Source organism: Triturus cristatus, chromosome 8 (genome assembly GCF_964204655.1).
Source record: "Triturus cristatus chromosome 8, aTriCri1.1, whole genome shotgun sequence".
NCBI lineage: Eukaryota > Metazoa > Chordata > Amphibia > Caudata > Salamandridae > Triturus > Triturus cristatus.
The window spans coordinates 1,110,301,010-1,110,316,907 of record NC_140591.1 but is presented as its reverse complement, the minus strand read 5'-3'; the positions used below and the strand labels follow the sequence as shown (position 1 = coordinate 1,110,316,907).

At 47.7% G+C, this 15,898-nt stretch overlaps 1 protein-coding gene across 4 annotated transcripts in view; it reads left to right on the top strand.

Moving 5' to 3' along the window:
* REPS2 (RALBP1 associated Eps domain containing 2) overlaps window positions 1–15,898 on the top strand; it is an 856,334-nt gene that overhangs the window by 705,402 nt on the left and 135,034 nt on the right. For all 4 annotated transcript variants that reach the window (XM_085622671.1, XM_085622668.1, XM_085622669.1 and 1 more), the window contains one exon: window positions 15,116–15,252. In XM_085622671.1, coding sequence (XP_085478797.1) covers window positions 15,116–15,252 — 137 coding nt within the window. The remainder of the gene's footprint in view (window positions 1–15,115; window positions 15,253–15,898) is intronic.

The window sequence follows — 15,898 nt, the reverse complement described above, 5'->3', positions numbered from 1 at the left end:
AGCTAGTTCGTGTGTCAAAAAGACATATTTCGAGACTACGTAAGCTTATTTTTAAATTGAGTGATGTCAAAAATATACTTACATAGCTTAAATTGATCTTTTTCTGTCCAAGTGGATAAGGTACCCAAATACATGTCATGTGCGTATGTCAATGCACGGAGAAATGTTACCCTAATCACCCTAAACATCAGAAGAAGTGTTGAACTTTCTAATTTATTGAAATGTATTCTCAGGGTAAAAATGAGACTGCCTGTTTTTTCAATGCTGCCAGGTAACATCTATACCGACCCATCTCTGAAAACCATGTGTGAGATAACAATAAGTACAAAAAATGTTTGCAATGGTGATCATGGAAACTTATTTATTTATTTTACCTTTTTGCCTTCAAACAATACTAAATCGGAGGAGACAGCAAGGGGAGGCTTCAGGAGCAAACTTCAGTGCTCCACTTTTTTCACCCCCTTCAAATACACCTTGTTCCCTACCATCCTCCCCTCCCCTTCTTCTTTCACACTAAACTGTGTCCATAAACTGACTTGTGAGATAGGCTGTTTTAGTACCTCTCTCGCATTTGGCCTGCTGAACGAAGAGGAATACTTTGACTTAGAAAAGAAAACACCAGATCTTGAATTTCCTGTTGAGTTTTTTATGGCAACATGGGTAGTCTTGGATTATGCTGCTGTCACATTTTGCTGAAAAATTAAGCTCAACCTCTGTCCATTATTTCATACATGATGTCATAGATAACATCGCATATTATGTAATAGATTACATAACGGTCAACACTTGGCTCACCAATTGTGCCAACAGCATCGTCCTCATCAAGAGCAACATCCAGAAAAAAATCCTCCAAAAAGAACTAAGAACAGTAAAATGAATAAGCAAACAAATGGAAAGGGGATGGTGTATCAGAAAAGACACCTCTGACAGGACAACCTTCAAGACCTCTCTCAGCCTCTACCACCGCCTGCTGAGGGCGACAAAGAAGACAGCCCTAGCTTCATGCATCGTAACCAGCACCAACAACACTAACTTTTCAAGATCGTCAAAATATTCTCCAACCCAGCTGCCAGGGAAAAAAACACCACACACTCACAGGAGCTGTGCAACAATCTTGCTGAATTCTTCCACTACAAGATCACAACCATACTCAGAAACTTCAAACCCCATCCCACACCTACAGAGTTCCTTGACAGATGAACAACCACCACAACCGACACGAACCATAGACTATTCACCTGAAACCTCCTATCCACCCAGGACACCACCTCCAACATGAAATCCCTCCACTTGAGAGCTCCCACAGACCCATTCGCACACCACATCTTCAATCTCGGAAACCAAAGTATTGGGCAGGAACTCACCACCCTGCTCAACACCTCCATCACCACTGCAACCTTTCCAGACACCTGGAAACATGTTGAAGTCAGATCACTATTCAGAAAAACCTCCACCGACCCCAGCAAACTCAAAAACTACTGGCCAAACTTCCTGCTCCCATTCCAAGCAAAAGTATTGGAAAAGATCATCAAAAAGCAGCTCATGACACACCTGGAGCAGAACCAGCTACTCGACGCCTCCCAAGCTAGCTTCCACAGCAATCACAGCACCAAGACTGCCCTGATCGCAGCCACTGATGACATCGGAACCCTGATCAACCGAGAACTAACAGCACCTCTAATCCTCCGTGGCCTTTCGGCAGCCTTTGACACCCCATCCCACCTCATGCTGATCAAAAGTCTCCATCACATCAGCATGCAATGGGACGAGCTTAGATGGATCACCTCTTTCCTCATCAGAAGAACCCAGAAGATCCCCCTTTCACCTTTGAAACAAAGGATATTTCCTGTGGTGTCCCCCAGGGCTCACCCCTCAGCCCCACGCTCTTTAATGCATATATGACCCTGCTTGTCAACATCGTCAGATCCCACGGTCTCAACATAATTTCCTACGCAGACGACACCCAACTCATCCTCTTACTCACAGATGGCCCCACCTGTAACGCCCTGAACGTCTCAGGATCGTTTAACAGACACGACAATGAGGACGCAACCACTTGTGAAGGGTTAGTTCTTTTAATGAAGGCAAATAAAATACAAAGAATAAACAAAAGTTATAGTCACTGGAATCCTCCAGGCTAAGTACGTTACCAGCCCACAGCACGGATGGTCCTAACCGTCCTCTGCATATACGCTGATCCCGGCGTATGCCAACAGAGGGCAGAAATGAAATGGCCGAGAATGCCAATCGGTAGGCTGTGAGGGGCACGAAGAGTGTTGGGGAGAATCGAGGAGTCAGGGAAACACCCAGCCGGGGTCTCTACCTGAAGGGAGCAGCCGCTCAACCTCTTCCTCAGACTGCACCGGGACGCGGAGTCACCTCCTGGTGATGCGTCACCGATACCCCAATCACAAGCAAGAAGACTGAACCGAGAGCAGCCGCTCGATCGATCCTGTGGACTTCCGAGTCTGTAACGCGGCAAACACCTCCTGGTGTGCGTTACAGCTGGCAGTCCCTGTGTCTCTGGTCGGGCTGGGAGTTACGACTCCAACCAGCAAAAGCGCCACTGCGCTTGGACTCAGCCGAGTCAAAAAGCGAAGCTCAATGGTTGACCGGTAGAGCTTCCGGGTCCTTCACAGGTGACGATGGGGCAAGACACGGCCCAGGGAGTAACGACTCGACCTACCTCCGTTCTTGCCTTACTGGAGCACCACTCCTGAACACTGCTCTTCACGAAGCAGGTACGTCGGTGTAAACACAATATCCGACAGCCTTGTACCTCCCGGTTCCTCCCTTTATAGGGCGTGTTTTCCTTGAGTTATGTAACAGCTCTCCTGTTTACATAAGGGCGTGTTTCCCTTGAGTTATGTAACAGCTCTCCTGTTTACATAAGGGCGTGTTTCCCTTGAGTTATGTAACAGCTCTCCTGTTTACATAAGGGCGTGTTTCCCTTGAGTTATGTAACAGCTCTCCTGTTTACATAAGGGCGTGTTTCCCTTGTATGACAGGAATTCTTGACAGTACATCCTCCCTCTCAGCGGCTCCCCACGGGTCCAGCGCTGGCAGGAAAACGCCGATGGAACAAGGAGACCAAGCGCGGAGCATGAACCCCTTCAGCCGGTTCCCATGAATGCTCCTCCGGGCCATAGCCTTTCCACGCAACCAGGTACCACAGCTTCCCCCTGCGCCATTTGGACGCCCGTATGCCCGACACTTCATACTCCACCTCCGACTCCACGCATACCGGCCTAGGTGTCCCAGACGGCTTGGAGGGTGCTGGTTTGAGCAATGATACATGAAAGACAGGGTGTATCCGCAATGACTGGGGCAAGCACACCTTCACGTTCACGGGACCCATACACTTGGTAATTCGATAGGGGCCCATGTACTTGGGATGGAACACACTGTTCTTTCGAAACCTCATGTTTCTTGTGGATATCCAGACGTAGTCTCCAGTGCGGTACAGTGGCCCGGGCCTTCTCTTCCTATCTGCCGCAGCCTTGTATCTTCTCTTGGCCTCTATTAGGACAGCCCTTGAGCGCATCAACGTGTCTTTTATGTATGCCACCCTGTCCGCTGTGGCGGGAATCCTGTCCTCTCTGAACGGATGTAGAAATGGCAAGAACCTGGGATGTTGGCCATAGTTGCTATAGAACGGAGATGACTGTGTGGAGCTGTGAGTGGCGTTGTTATAGGCTATCTCTGCAACCCATAGCAAGTCGACCCATTCTTCCCTGCCCTGGTCCACAAAACATCGCAGATACTGTTTGAGCGTTTGGTTCAGGCGCTCGGTTTGGCCGTCCGTTTGAGGGTGGTAGCTGGTGGACAGGGCGGTCTTAACATGCAGCGCAGTGCACCAAGTCTTCCAGAATTGCGCAGTAAACTGCGACCCCCGGTCCGACACGATCACCCCAGGTAATCCATGCAGTCGTACCACATTCTTTAGGAGTAGTGACGCCAATTCCCCGGCCGTAGGGACTCTCTTGCAGGGGATGAAGTGCCCCATTTTCGTCAAGTAATCCACCACCACCAGTATTGCCGCCATCCCCTGGTCTACCGGTAGGCCCACCACGAAGTCCAGTGATATGCTATCCCATGGTCTATCCGGGGTCGGAAGTGGATGTAAGAGCCCTTGGGTTCGGCCATGGTCGGCCTTCATGGTAGCACACATAGGACACTCCTGTCCCCACCTCCTGACATCCACTCTCATGGTTGGCCACCAGAAATGCCGTCCCATGCTAGCCACCGTTTTTTCAAAGCCCAAATGACCTGCGCATGGAGAGTCATGGCACCAGATGAATGCTTGTTTCCTTAGCCTAGGCGTGGGTATCAATAGGCACCTGCCCTTCAGGGGTATCCCGTCCTTCAGCTGCCATTCTCTGTGACTGAGGAGCCACCTCCGCCATGCGAATGACCTGATCCCTCTCTTTATTCCCCTCAGGAAAGTATCCGGTTGGATAACCCCCAATACCATCCTCGGGGAAATGATGGAACGCTCGGTTGCAGGCAATGGTTCCTTAACTGCAGATTGACGGGACAGGGCGTCCGCCTTCCGGTTTTCCGTCCCCGGCCGATATGTGATGCGGAAGTTGAACCCCGCAAAGAAGATCATCCACCGCAGCTGCCTGGGAGAAAGGTGTCTAGTGGCCGTCATGAACTGTAGGTTCCGATGGTCCGTGTACACCGATACCACATGTCTTGCCCCCATCAACCAATGCCTCCATTCGGTGAAGGCGTCCTTGATTGCGAGAAGCTCCTTCTCCGCAATATGGTAGTTGCGTTCGGCGTCGTTGAGTTTGCGGGACATGTACGCAACGGGATGAAGCACCCCTGTGTCGTGGTTGCGTTGGGACAAGATAGCCCCCAGCGCCACATCCGACGCGTCCGCTTCCACCACGTAGGGGAGATCCGGATCGGCGTGAGCCAACACCGGCGCCTTACCAAAGGCGCTTTTCAGCGCCTCAAAGGCTTTGTTCGCTTCAGGGGACCAGACAAACTCCTTGGACTTCCTCAGTAGCTGTGTGATTGGGGCCACCACTCCTGAAAATCCATCTATAAACCGCCTGTAAAAGTTGGCGAAGCCAATGAAACTTTGGACGTCCTTCACGCTTTGGGGCACCGGCCATTCTTTCACCGCCTTGATCTTTCGTTCTGCCATCTCCTGTCCCTCTGGACTCAGCATCACTCCGAGGAATTCCACGGATGTGACGTGGAAGTCACACTTGCTGAGTTTACAAAACAGCATGTTTTCCCTCAGCTTTTGGAGCACAGCTTTGACGTGGTGTACGTGCTCCTCCACACTGGACGAATAGATGAGGATGTCGTCGATATATACGACCACGTAGATATCCAACTCCTCTCTGAATACCTCATTCAAAAAGTACTGAAAGGCTGCCGGGGCGTTGCACAGACCGAACGGCATGACGAGGTACTCAAAAAGGCCGAACCTGGTCTTAAAGGCGGTCTTCCACTCGTCTCCGTCCCTCATGCGCACCAGATGGTATGCCCCTTTCAAATCCAACTTGGTGTAGATACGAGCTTTCTTGACCTGTTCCAGAAGTACACTGATGAGAGGCAAGGGGTACCGATTTTTTATGGTTATCGCATTCAATGCCCTAAAGTCCACACAGGCTCTCAGCTCCCCATTAGCCTTCGGGATGAAGAAGAGTGGCGAGGCGGCCGGAGACTTGGACGGGCGGATGAATCCTAGCCTGAGGAGTTTATCCAGGTACCCCCGGAGATGCACGTTTTCAGGCTCCGTCAGGGCATACAGCCTGCCGCTGGGAACGCTGGCCCCTGGCACCAGGTCGATCTGGCAGTCAAACTGTCTATGTGGTGGTAGCACTTCCGCCTTCACCTCATCAAATACATCCTCAAAACTGTGATAAGCCTGGGGGAGAGCCACATCTTTTTCTGCCGCTGTAGCCACCGTCTGACTCCCGCTCTCATCTGCGTCAAGGGATTCCGTTCTTATTCCACAATGCAGGATGCAATACGGTGACGTCATTTCGATGCGATGTGTTGGCCAATCCACAAAGGGGTTGTGTTTCTGTAGCCACGGCAATCCCAATATGACGCCATATTGGGGCGCTCGGATGATGCTAAAATCGATTTGTTCCAAATGGTTCCTCCCATATCTCATCGGAAGGACCCCCGTGTGCTGTCCGATGGGCCCCGTCACCAATCGCCTTCCGTCTACCGCATAGACGTCTTCGGGTACTGCTTTGGGAAGAAGCACTAGCCCTAGCCTGCATGCCTCGTTGTGGTCCATAAACATGCCAGTGGCCCCTGAATCCACCATGGCCACAACGGGTATCCACTGGTCATGCACTCCCACGTGCACCGTGATAAACAGGTGTCGTTGTCCCTTAGTGACCGAGTTGGAAAGTGAAGGGATGGATGAGTGACTCCGAGATGCCCCTTCTCTGGTCTTGGAGTCCTCTAGTTTTCCGCCGGTATGTCCACCACGGCTGTTACCGACCGGTTGGCCCGATAACGTGACGTCTTCGGTTTGGCAGGGCATTCACGTACGTAGTGGCCTTTTTTGCCACAATATAGGCACAATCCTTGTTTACGGCGTGACTCTTTCTCCGTGGCTGTGAGGCTCGCTCGTATTGCGCTGATGTCCATGGGTTCTCCCTTGGATGCGGTGGAAGTTTCAGGACTTCCCACCGTCACATAGGATGGAAGGGATTTTCCTTTTCTCCCATGATCCCCCTTTCTTTCACTTAGCCTATGTTCCAGCCGTAATACCAGGTTGATAAGGCCCTCACATGTCTTGGGTTGAGGGTCAATATGAGCCACGGCGTCCTTGAGCTCATCGCACAGCCCTTGATGGAAGAGCGCCGTCTGTTTAGCAACAGGCCACTTGGTTTCCGCAACCAGCCTTCGGAACGCGTTGAGATACTGCACCAGGTCGTTGGATCCCTGTCTCAACTCAAGCATTTCACGGTCCGCCGTGTACGAGTCAGCCCTTCTGTCGAATACCTTCAGGAATTCCTCGCGAAAAGCACCCCAATCACATAAGAGGGGGTCGTCCCTGCTCACCAGAGGTACGGCCCATTGTGTCGCGTTTCCAGCCAAATAGGATATAAGGAAAGCCACACGAGCCTGACTCGTGGGGAACGCCTTTGGTTTGCACGATAAATGTAGCGCCACTTGTGTGAGGAATACCTGCACTGTGTTAGGATCCCCACTGTACCTCTCTGGTGTTGCCAAGGGGATGGCTACCGGCATTTCCACTCCTACCGCAGGGGTCTGGTTCGTGAGGGAGGTGCTGGGCGTGAGCGGGTCCAATTGGATAGCATCCAGTCTGGCTTTTACATCGGCTGTTTCTTGCCTAGAGGCAGCCACTTCAACTTGCATGGCCGCTAAAGCAGCCAGCACATCATCAAGTGTTGCCATGTCTGTTATCGACCGGGAGACAGTTAGTGTTATTAAGGTCGGATATTTTGTAACGCCCTGAACGTCTCAGGATCGTTTAACAGACACGACAATGAGGACGCAACCACTTGTGAAGGGTTAGTTCTTTTAATGAAGGCAAATAAAATACAAAGAATAAACAAAAGTTATAGTCACTGGAATCCTCCAGGCTAAGTACGTTACCAGCCCACAGCACGGATGGTCCTAACCGTCCTCTGCATATACGCTGATCCCGGCGTATGCCAACAGAGGGCAGAAATGAAATGGCCGAGAATGCCAATCGGTAGGCTGTGAGGGGCACGAAGAGTGTTGGGGAGAATCGAGGAGTCAGGGAAACACCCAGCCGGGGTCTCTACCTGAAGGGAGCAGCCGCTCAACCTCTTCCTCAGACTGCACCGGGACGCGGAGTCACCTCCTGGTGATGCGTCACCGATACCCCAATCACAAGCAAGAAGACTGAACCGAGAGCAGCCGCTCGATCGATCCTGTGGACTTCCGAGTCTGTAACGCGGCAAACACCTCCTGGTGTGCGTTACAGCTGGCAGTCCCTGTGTCTCTGGTCGGGCTGGGAGTTACGACTCCAACCAGCAAAAGCGCCACTGCGCTTGGACTCAGCCGAGTCAAAAAGCGAAGCTCAATGGTTGACCGGTAGAGCTTCCGGGTCCTTCACAGGTGACGATGGGGCAAGACACGGCCCAGGGAGTAACGACTCGACCTACCTCCGTTCTTGCCTTACTGGAGCACCACTCCTGAACACTGCTCTTCACGAAGCAGGTACGTCGGTGTAAACACAATATCCGACAGCCTTGTACCTCCCGGTTCCTCCCTTTATAGGGCGTGTTTTCCTTGAGTTATGTAACAGCTCTCCTGTTTACATAAGGGCGTGTTTCCCTTGAGTTATGTAACAGCTCTCCTGTTTACATAAGGGCGTGTTTCCCTTGAGTTATGTAACAGCTCTCCTGTTTACATAAGGGCGTGTTTCCCTTGAGTTATGTAACAGCTCTCCTGTTTACATAAGGGCGTGTTTCCCTTGTATGACAGGAATTCTTGACACCACCACCACCAGAACCATCTTCCACAGATGCATGACAAGCATCGCCGACTGGTTAAAGAACAACTGCCTGCAGCTGAACACAGACAAGACGGAAGTACTAATCTTCAGCAAAAACAGCAACACATGTAAAAACTCCTGGTGGCATCAGACCTAGGACCTGCACCCACTCCCTCCGCCCACACCAGAAACCTCGGAATCATCATAGACATGTTGACCAAGAAACCACAGATCAATGTCATCTCCTCCACCTGCTTCCTCACTCTACGCATGCTACGTAAGATCTTCAAGTGGCTACCCCTGCACACGAGATGCACTGTGACTCAAGCCCTCATCACCAGTCGACTGGACTACAGCAACACTCTCTACGTAGGAATCGCCAAACACCTCCTACAGATACTTCAGACCATACAGAACACCACAGCGAGACTCACCCTTGACCTTCCCCAACGAACCCACATCCCTCCCCCTGTCAGGCAACTCCCACTGACTCCCCGTACAGAAGAGATGCCAATTCAAGCTGCTGACCCGCGCAAACAAGGCTCTACACAACCAATATTTAGGTTTTTCTTATTATTTTGATTAGTAGTTGACCTTAGTAGATAACCACAACTTCTGTTAACCTACAATTGTTACTGAAAAGAAACATTTGTTATCTGATGATATACTTTAATGCACATATTGTCTTTCTCCTTAGAGGTCTGGGCCTCTGTGCTGTGGGTACAGAGTGTGGCCTTTGGTCACTCAATATGTGAAATCCTCCTGCCCCATAGACCACATGGCATGGTCTCTAACTTTGCCTAGTGGACTTTGGGAGAGGGCGGTGACCATGCCCTTCATCGAACAATCCTGTCCCTAGAGGCAGGTGGGACAGACTTTGTCTATGACTTGGAGTTTCTGAACCTATTTTACAGCCTTTCAAGCAGTGTTGGATAACTCCTTAAAAGCCTCCTGTTATAAATATCATGCCTACCTAACACCGACAGTAAAGTATGGGGACAAAGCTAGCATTGCCAAAAAGTTCTCTTATGTATGTGGTCCTTGACATGCCTGGGACCTAGGATTTGGAATGCCCACTGTGAAGAAATTCAGCTATTAGAAGACTAATGGATGCAGAAGATAAGACCACATTTTGGACATATGTTGTTCAATGGATATTGTGGAATCCATTCTCTGCTCTGACTGACAACACTCCGATTCTGTCATGAGGGATTTAATCCTTAGAGGTTTGGCTAAGGTCAACCATACCCAGAAGAAGTGCTACTCATAAGAAAAAGAAGTCTCTTCTGCGAATGCATCTTCACAGTAATCAATGGAACTCGTTCTGGGCGAAACTACAGCATGACATCAAAACGAACAACTCCGCAAGGTTTTGGAGGATAATCAACAGTGCGTCTGGTTGCGTATCGAAAGTCGCTTCATCAAGTATATTGGAGTCAGAGTGGGCGGTGTTCCTCCATCTCCACTTCAATGATCGGGATGCAAATATCCAAAACCAGAGGCTCCAAGTCGAAGACAAATCGGCACATAAAGCAGCCGACTGGGCACTTGTTCCGAATATCACAAATCCGCCAATGAAAGTATGCCGGAACGATGAACCAAAAATGAAAATAACAAAAGAGAGCCCTCCGCCTCAAAGCAGCATTGAAACTACAACAATCCAGAAGGCAGATATTGAAAAACTGATTAAAAAGGGACGGAAGGACGGGGCCCCAGGTCCAGGAGGAATCCCTCAAGCCTTGTTTAAGGAAGACACATCTTTCTGGGCTGGGAAGCTAAGCACCTTATTCAATTCAATTTGGCAGAATAACATCATACCGCCCTCTTGGCGGGGATCAATTCTCGTACCAATCTTCAAAGGTGGGGAAAACCAATCCCCCAGGAATTACCGCCTCATTGCCCTCATCGATAACGAAGCTAAGTACTTTGCGGGAGTGTTGCTCAACTCACTCAGGGCATGGGCGGATGACAACTCTGTTATTCCCCCGAATCAGACAGGGTTTACAAGCAATACAGGCACATCAGTCAATCTCATGATCTCATGACCCCCTCCTGTCTGATTGACCAAGCTAAGTTTAGCTCCTGCCCACTTTATATGGGATTCATCGACTTCCAAGCGGCCTTTGACAACGTGAACAGATCAAAGCTCTGGCAGAAGCTGTCCAGCATTAACATTCCAGCCGACCTCCTAAGAGCTATACAACTTTTACACCAGGATACATGGGTCAGGATCAAGGTCGGGGACGGCTCAAGATTATCCCGCCCAATTCCAACAGGAAAAGGTTTAAAACAGGGCTGTGTCCTGGCCCCGACACTCTTTAACTTATTTCTATCCGACCTTCCAGAAGCTCTAAATATGGTCAATTCTCATGTTTCCAAAGTAACCGGCCTGTTGTTGTCAAACCTTCTATACGCCGACGACGTGGTCCTTCTGAGCAAAACAAAGATCGGAATGCAAAGGCTCCTGGACGCCACTCTTGAATATTCAAATAAGAACGAGCTTGTGATCAACAACAAGAAGACCAAAATCCTGGCGGTTCATCCCGGGAAAGTCAAGACATTGTCCTGGACCCTGAATAAGGAAAGCATCGTCGAATCCAACTGCCACAAGTACCTTGGAGTCATATACAACAATAATGACGAATACAAATCCCACTTAGAAGAACAAAAAAGGAAGGGTGCTGCACTTGCTTTTACAATTGGCTCAATCCAAAAGAAACTACAAGGTCCAACTCTCGCACCCATACTACAGGTCGCGCAGGCGAAAATCATCCCTACCCTAACCTATGGCAGCGAAGTCCTCAAAGGACTAGACAGCTGCCAACTGGACAAAATAATTTCAAAGATCTACAGATCAGTGTTTCAGTTACCAACCCAAACATCACCGGCACAAATCAGGTTGGAACTTGGAATCTGCCAGCAACCACTCGCCAGAGCTATGTCTTTTCTCGTGTGCTGCCACAAACTAAGGTCATCTAAGGAGGGAAGTCTAGGCAACCACCTGTGGGCCAGTCTCGACACAAACACATGGCGAGCAGGTCACAACTATTTGGCAAAACGCTTAACAACCTTAGGCCTAAACGATCTCTGGAGCATGCACATAAGCCAGAAGGAATGCAAACGGCTAGCGGAAACAAGCACAAAACAACTTTCAATAGTGGAAGACAAGGCTTGTCTAGCCAAAAGAAGACACGGGTGGCTGACGCTGCAATCCTATGCCTCGTTGATCCCACAGCAGTACCTAACTGTACCCTTTACTGCACGAACAAAATTAAGCTTCTTAAAATTGAGACTGGGTGTCATCAACTTGTTGGTTCATTTGCCAAAATGGAAAAGAGAGCATGGACGAGATCTCTGCCGACTCTGTGGGGACCATAAAGAAGACATTATACACATCATATGTCTATGCCCAAAATTACTGACTAAAAGACGGGCCCTCCTCAAGCACCACTGGAACACAAAAAAGATTAGAACTTGTAGAGCAGCAGTCTTGGCCTGCTTTGATCCTAAGAACACTAAATTAAACTGTGCCCTAGTAAGGTTCATGGCTCACGCAGAAAAAAAACTTCGTGAGGGACCCCCAGTCAGCGATCCTCCGTCGGCATAATGTTTTGGCAGGCGCTACCCGACATCCCTACTTTTACCGGACTAAATTAGTTCTGTTTTAAATGAATTTTTGATATTTTAATTTTGCACTTGCAATGGTTTTTTTTAATCACGCAATAAAGTATTACTATTATATAAGAATCTTCACAGCAGTTAGGTGATCCTGGTTTACCAAGATTAAGCCACCCATGCAGGTGAAAGAAACATTGGCGGTGAATTGCTCACAGTCAGTTGTTTATCTATATGATATTTTTGATGTGACGAAATGAATATGACCATGTTCTACTTTTGTACATCCCGGTAAGGAATGACTTGCTGGGAACAAGGGAAGAATTCCATTTTAGTGGAGTTAATTGGCAGTTCTCTGCATTCTTTGGTGTTTGAAGTGATTCAAGTACCTTTTCAAATGTCTATCACTGGTGCAGTGCTTAACTTGTAAAAGAGTAAGTGCAGAGGCACAAAGTCTTGCTCAAAAGCCCTCGCACGGCACTATTGAATGTCAGAGTGCCGAATTCCACCTTGTGACTCTCTGATCCATCATCCACACTTCCTGCCTCTTTGTCTCAGTTTTGCGGGTGTCTTTTTCTTCCTCCTCTTTTCCACTTTAGTGGTTTTCTCGTTTTTGCTCTGGATCACAGTCTGTTGAAATAAAATAAGTACTGGTCCCTAAAAAGGAGTACTGGTAGGCCCCTCCTGCAACCACTGGTTCAAATTACGCACTGCTCTGGCTCAAGGGTAATTGTGCTAGGCTGCTTGAGACCACTGCAGCTTTAGTGTGGCTTAACAATGTGATCATTTACTGTAATGCAAAGAAGAACACTAGAATGTTGAGCACTCCATTGCAGACAATAGAGTGCTCTGGGCTTCTACGGGCCGATAGAAGCCCTCAGAACAACATTTTAATGTTGTTTTTGATTCACAGCTGCTGCTGTTAGCTAAGGCCTCTCGGGCCTGTGGGGATTTAAATCCCCTCGGGCTCCAAGAGGCCTTTTCTTTGACCAATTTGAACATTCTGCCCTCTGGTGTGGAATGTTCTGGTAGCCTTACAGCCCTCCAGGCGGCTCTACCAGCCTTTAAAGGCCTGTCCCTTGTTAAAGGCCCGAGCCAGATGCTGGAGCGGGCCTTTAATGGCTGGTAGAGCCCGTTAGGTCAGGCTCTAAGGCTATAATAATGCCTTTTCTGGCCCCACCCATTTGTACTACCATCTGTGAGGTGGCGCACCCTACTTCAAACCTGTTGGTGCTTTGCCCCTTCAACATGACGTGTCGGAAGCTGGTTCATTGAAATTTGACTTCTCACATGAGTCTATAAAGCAGTGCATGACTAGTTCTTCCATTTGTTACCTCTTGTCAGATGGTATTTGAATCTTGTACTCTCTGAAAAATGCGACAGATGTTAAGCTGCTTTCTAGAAAAAATACATTTTTTGTTGACTTCACTTTACAAGGCACACTAATGAGCTCTGAGTTTTTCGCGCCTCTCAAACATACGTTTCATTAAACAAGGCTGTACTTGGGACATGGCCTCCCTTTGTCCCTGTGGTGTTGACTGAATTTCTCTTGAACTTTATAGGCTGAGGAGGTGCCTCTTTTACGTGGACAAAACCAGGAATCTGCATTGTAGTGAACATCTTTGTATAACCTCTGGTGTTCCAGATGCAGACAAACAAACATCCAAGACCCCAGTTGCTATACAACTTGTCTGGCTATTTTTTGCTCAGAATGTTTCTTTCACCAAATGTGTATGCATGTTCCACCAGAACCAAGGTAGCATTGGCGTTATTTTCCAGGCATGTCCTTGTCAGTTTCATGGCCATGGGTTCTGTGTGGTCCACTTCACATGCATTATTCGGGCATTAATCACCCTTCTGAAGATTCTTCATGTCATGCCATATTTGCCAGAGGAGATATTGAGAACCTATATCACACAGGAATTGGATTTCTGCTGCTGCTTTTTTCTTCTCCTATTCTTGTCTCATACTTCTGACTCTACCCATTGGTTAAGAGGACGAAACACATGATGTAGGCCTATGATAAAGTTACATTCATGGTGGTTTCTTTCCTTCGTTTATATAGTTTCTTCTACCCCCAACACTCCCAATGTTTCCTTCTCCTGGTTCATTGGTCAAATCAATCAGACTACTAGACTACTTTAGGCTCCTTCTTTAAAGAGGATGCATAGTTTCAAGGGGAAAGGATTGTGCTAATAAATACATCCTCATACAAGGCCAGTGCCCGCTGCTTAAATCTCTGAATGACCGAAGGGGTTCTCGTGGACTGTATGTAGGAGGAACCCTACAGAGTAACCATGAATATATCTTTGTCCTAACTGTCTCCTTTTTTCAATCTCATTATAAATGTACTACTTACTTATGTTGCATTTAAGAAAATGCTCATATAGCATCTATTGCCTTTACATTTTATTTTTAAATTATGCTTGAAAATAAACGTCAGTCTAAAAATGGATGGTGGTTACGACAGTACAGTTATGGTTCAGATTGACGTTCAGTTGAAAAGGCATTTTTGTTTCTAATACCTTTGGCATTGTTTGTCGAATCTGCAAACAATTTAGCACTTGCTTGGTTTAATCACTGACGTTTCGGTATGTCAGGTTTTGTGTAGATCCGTCCAGGGGGAGAAAAAGGGTTAGTTTAAAAATATATATATATTTCTCTAGGTTAGATATCTTTTAATTTTTGCTGTCCACTACAACAAAATCCACTGAAAAGAATTGCACCAAACTTTGCATGAAATCAGAACTTTACTCAGAATGCTTGCTTTTGTGGTTTTGTGAAAATATGTTCAGTAGTTTCTACATTGACATCATTTGCTTTCCTATTGTGCTTGTTTTTTCGTTTTCCTTCCAGTGTATGTGAATATTGAGAATGTGATGTCCGGTGCACATGCACATTTCTAGTATTTTATGTTTTTTCTTCAAAGCCATTTATTTTTACTCAAAATAAGTCAAAAAGATCTCTTATTAATGTCATCACTATCACAATCTAATGCTTCTAAATGTTTCTCTTGTCCCATTTTAGGTCTTACTCCAGTACATCCATTGAGGATACAGTGAAGAAAGTGGAGGAGCCTCCCACTCCACCGCCAAGGCCACAGAAAACACACTCCAGAGCATCCTCCTTAGATCTGAATAAAATATTTCAGCAAAGTTCTCCAGGTAATCTCTTGCTACACCCACAAAATTAATTGATTTACTTTCAGCCATGTGAAATTGTTTTTACCGTCATTCTCCTGAATCCTAATCGTTGAAGATGATTTGGCCTTCATTCATACGGATTTTCAGGCCTTTTCCCAGATGTAGGGTCAAATGGCACGCTGCAACTGTTCCCTGTGGTATAGGACAGGGTTCTCCAAAGTCAGTCATGGAGGGTTGGACCCATGCCAGATTTTTAAGATAACTACATTATGTTAAATGGAGATATGCTGAAATTCTGGCATTGATCCGGCCCTCCAGGACCAACTATGGATAACCCTGGTCCAGTATATTCCATTTTGGGTCCGTGACAGAGGTTCAAGCCACCTTAACTCACTTGGGTAGCTTGCCTGAGCATTGAAGGCTGAACTCAAGGAAGCTAGTGTGATATTTAGTATAACACAATTATTACAATCATGATATGGTGGAATTGTAGTCATTGTTGTTGCTTGAAAATGAATAATAAGCCTGATTTTACCTTTGGTAGTCAGCCTGCCGTCCGTCATGGGAGAGCAGATAATGACCTCTCCTGCCCAGGCACACTACTGCCAATCATATACAGAGATCTTATCTATCTGCCTGGGCAGAGAGCTGTCTGGCTTCAGCGGAG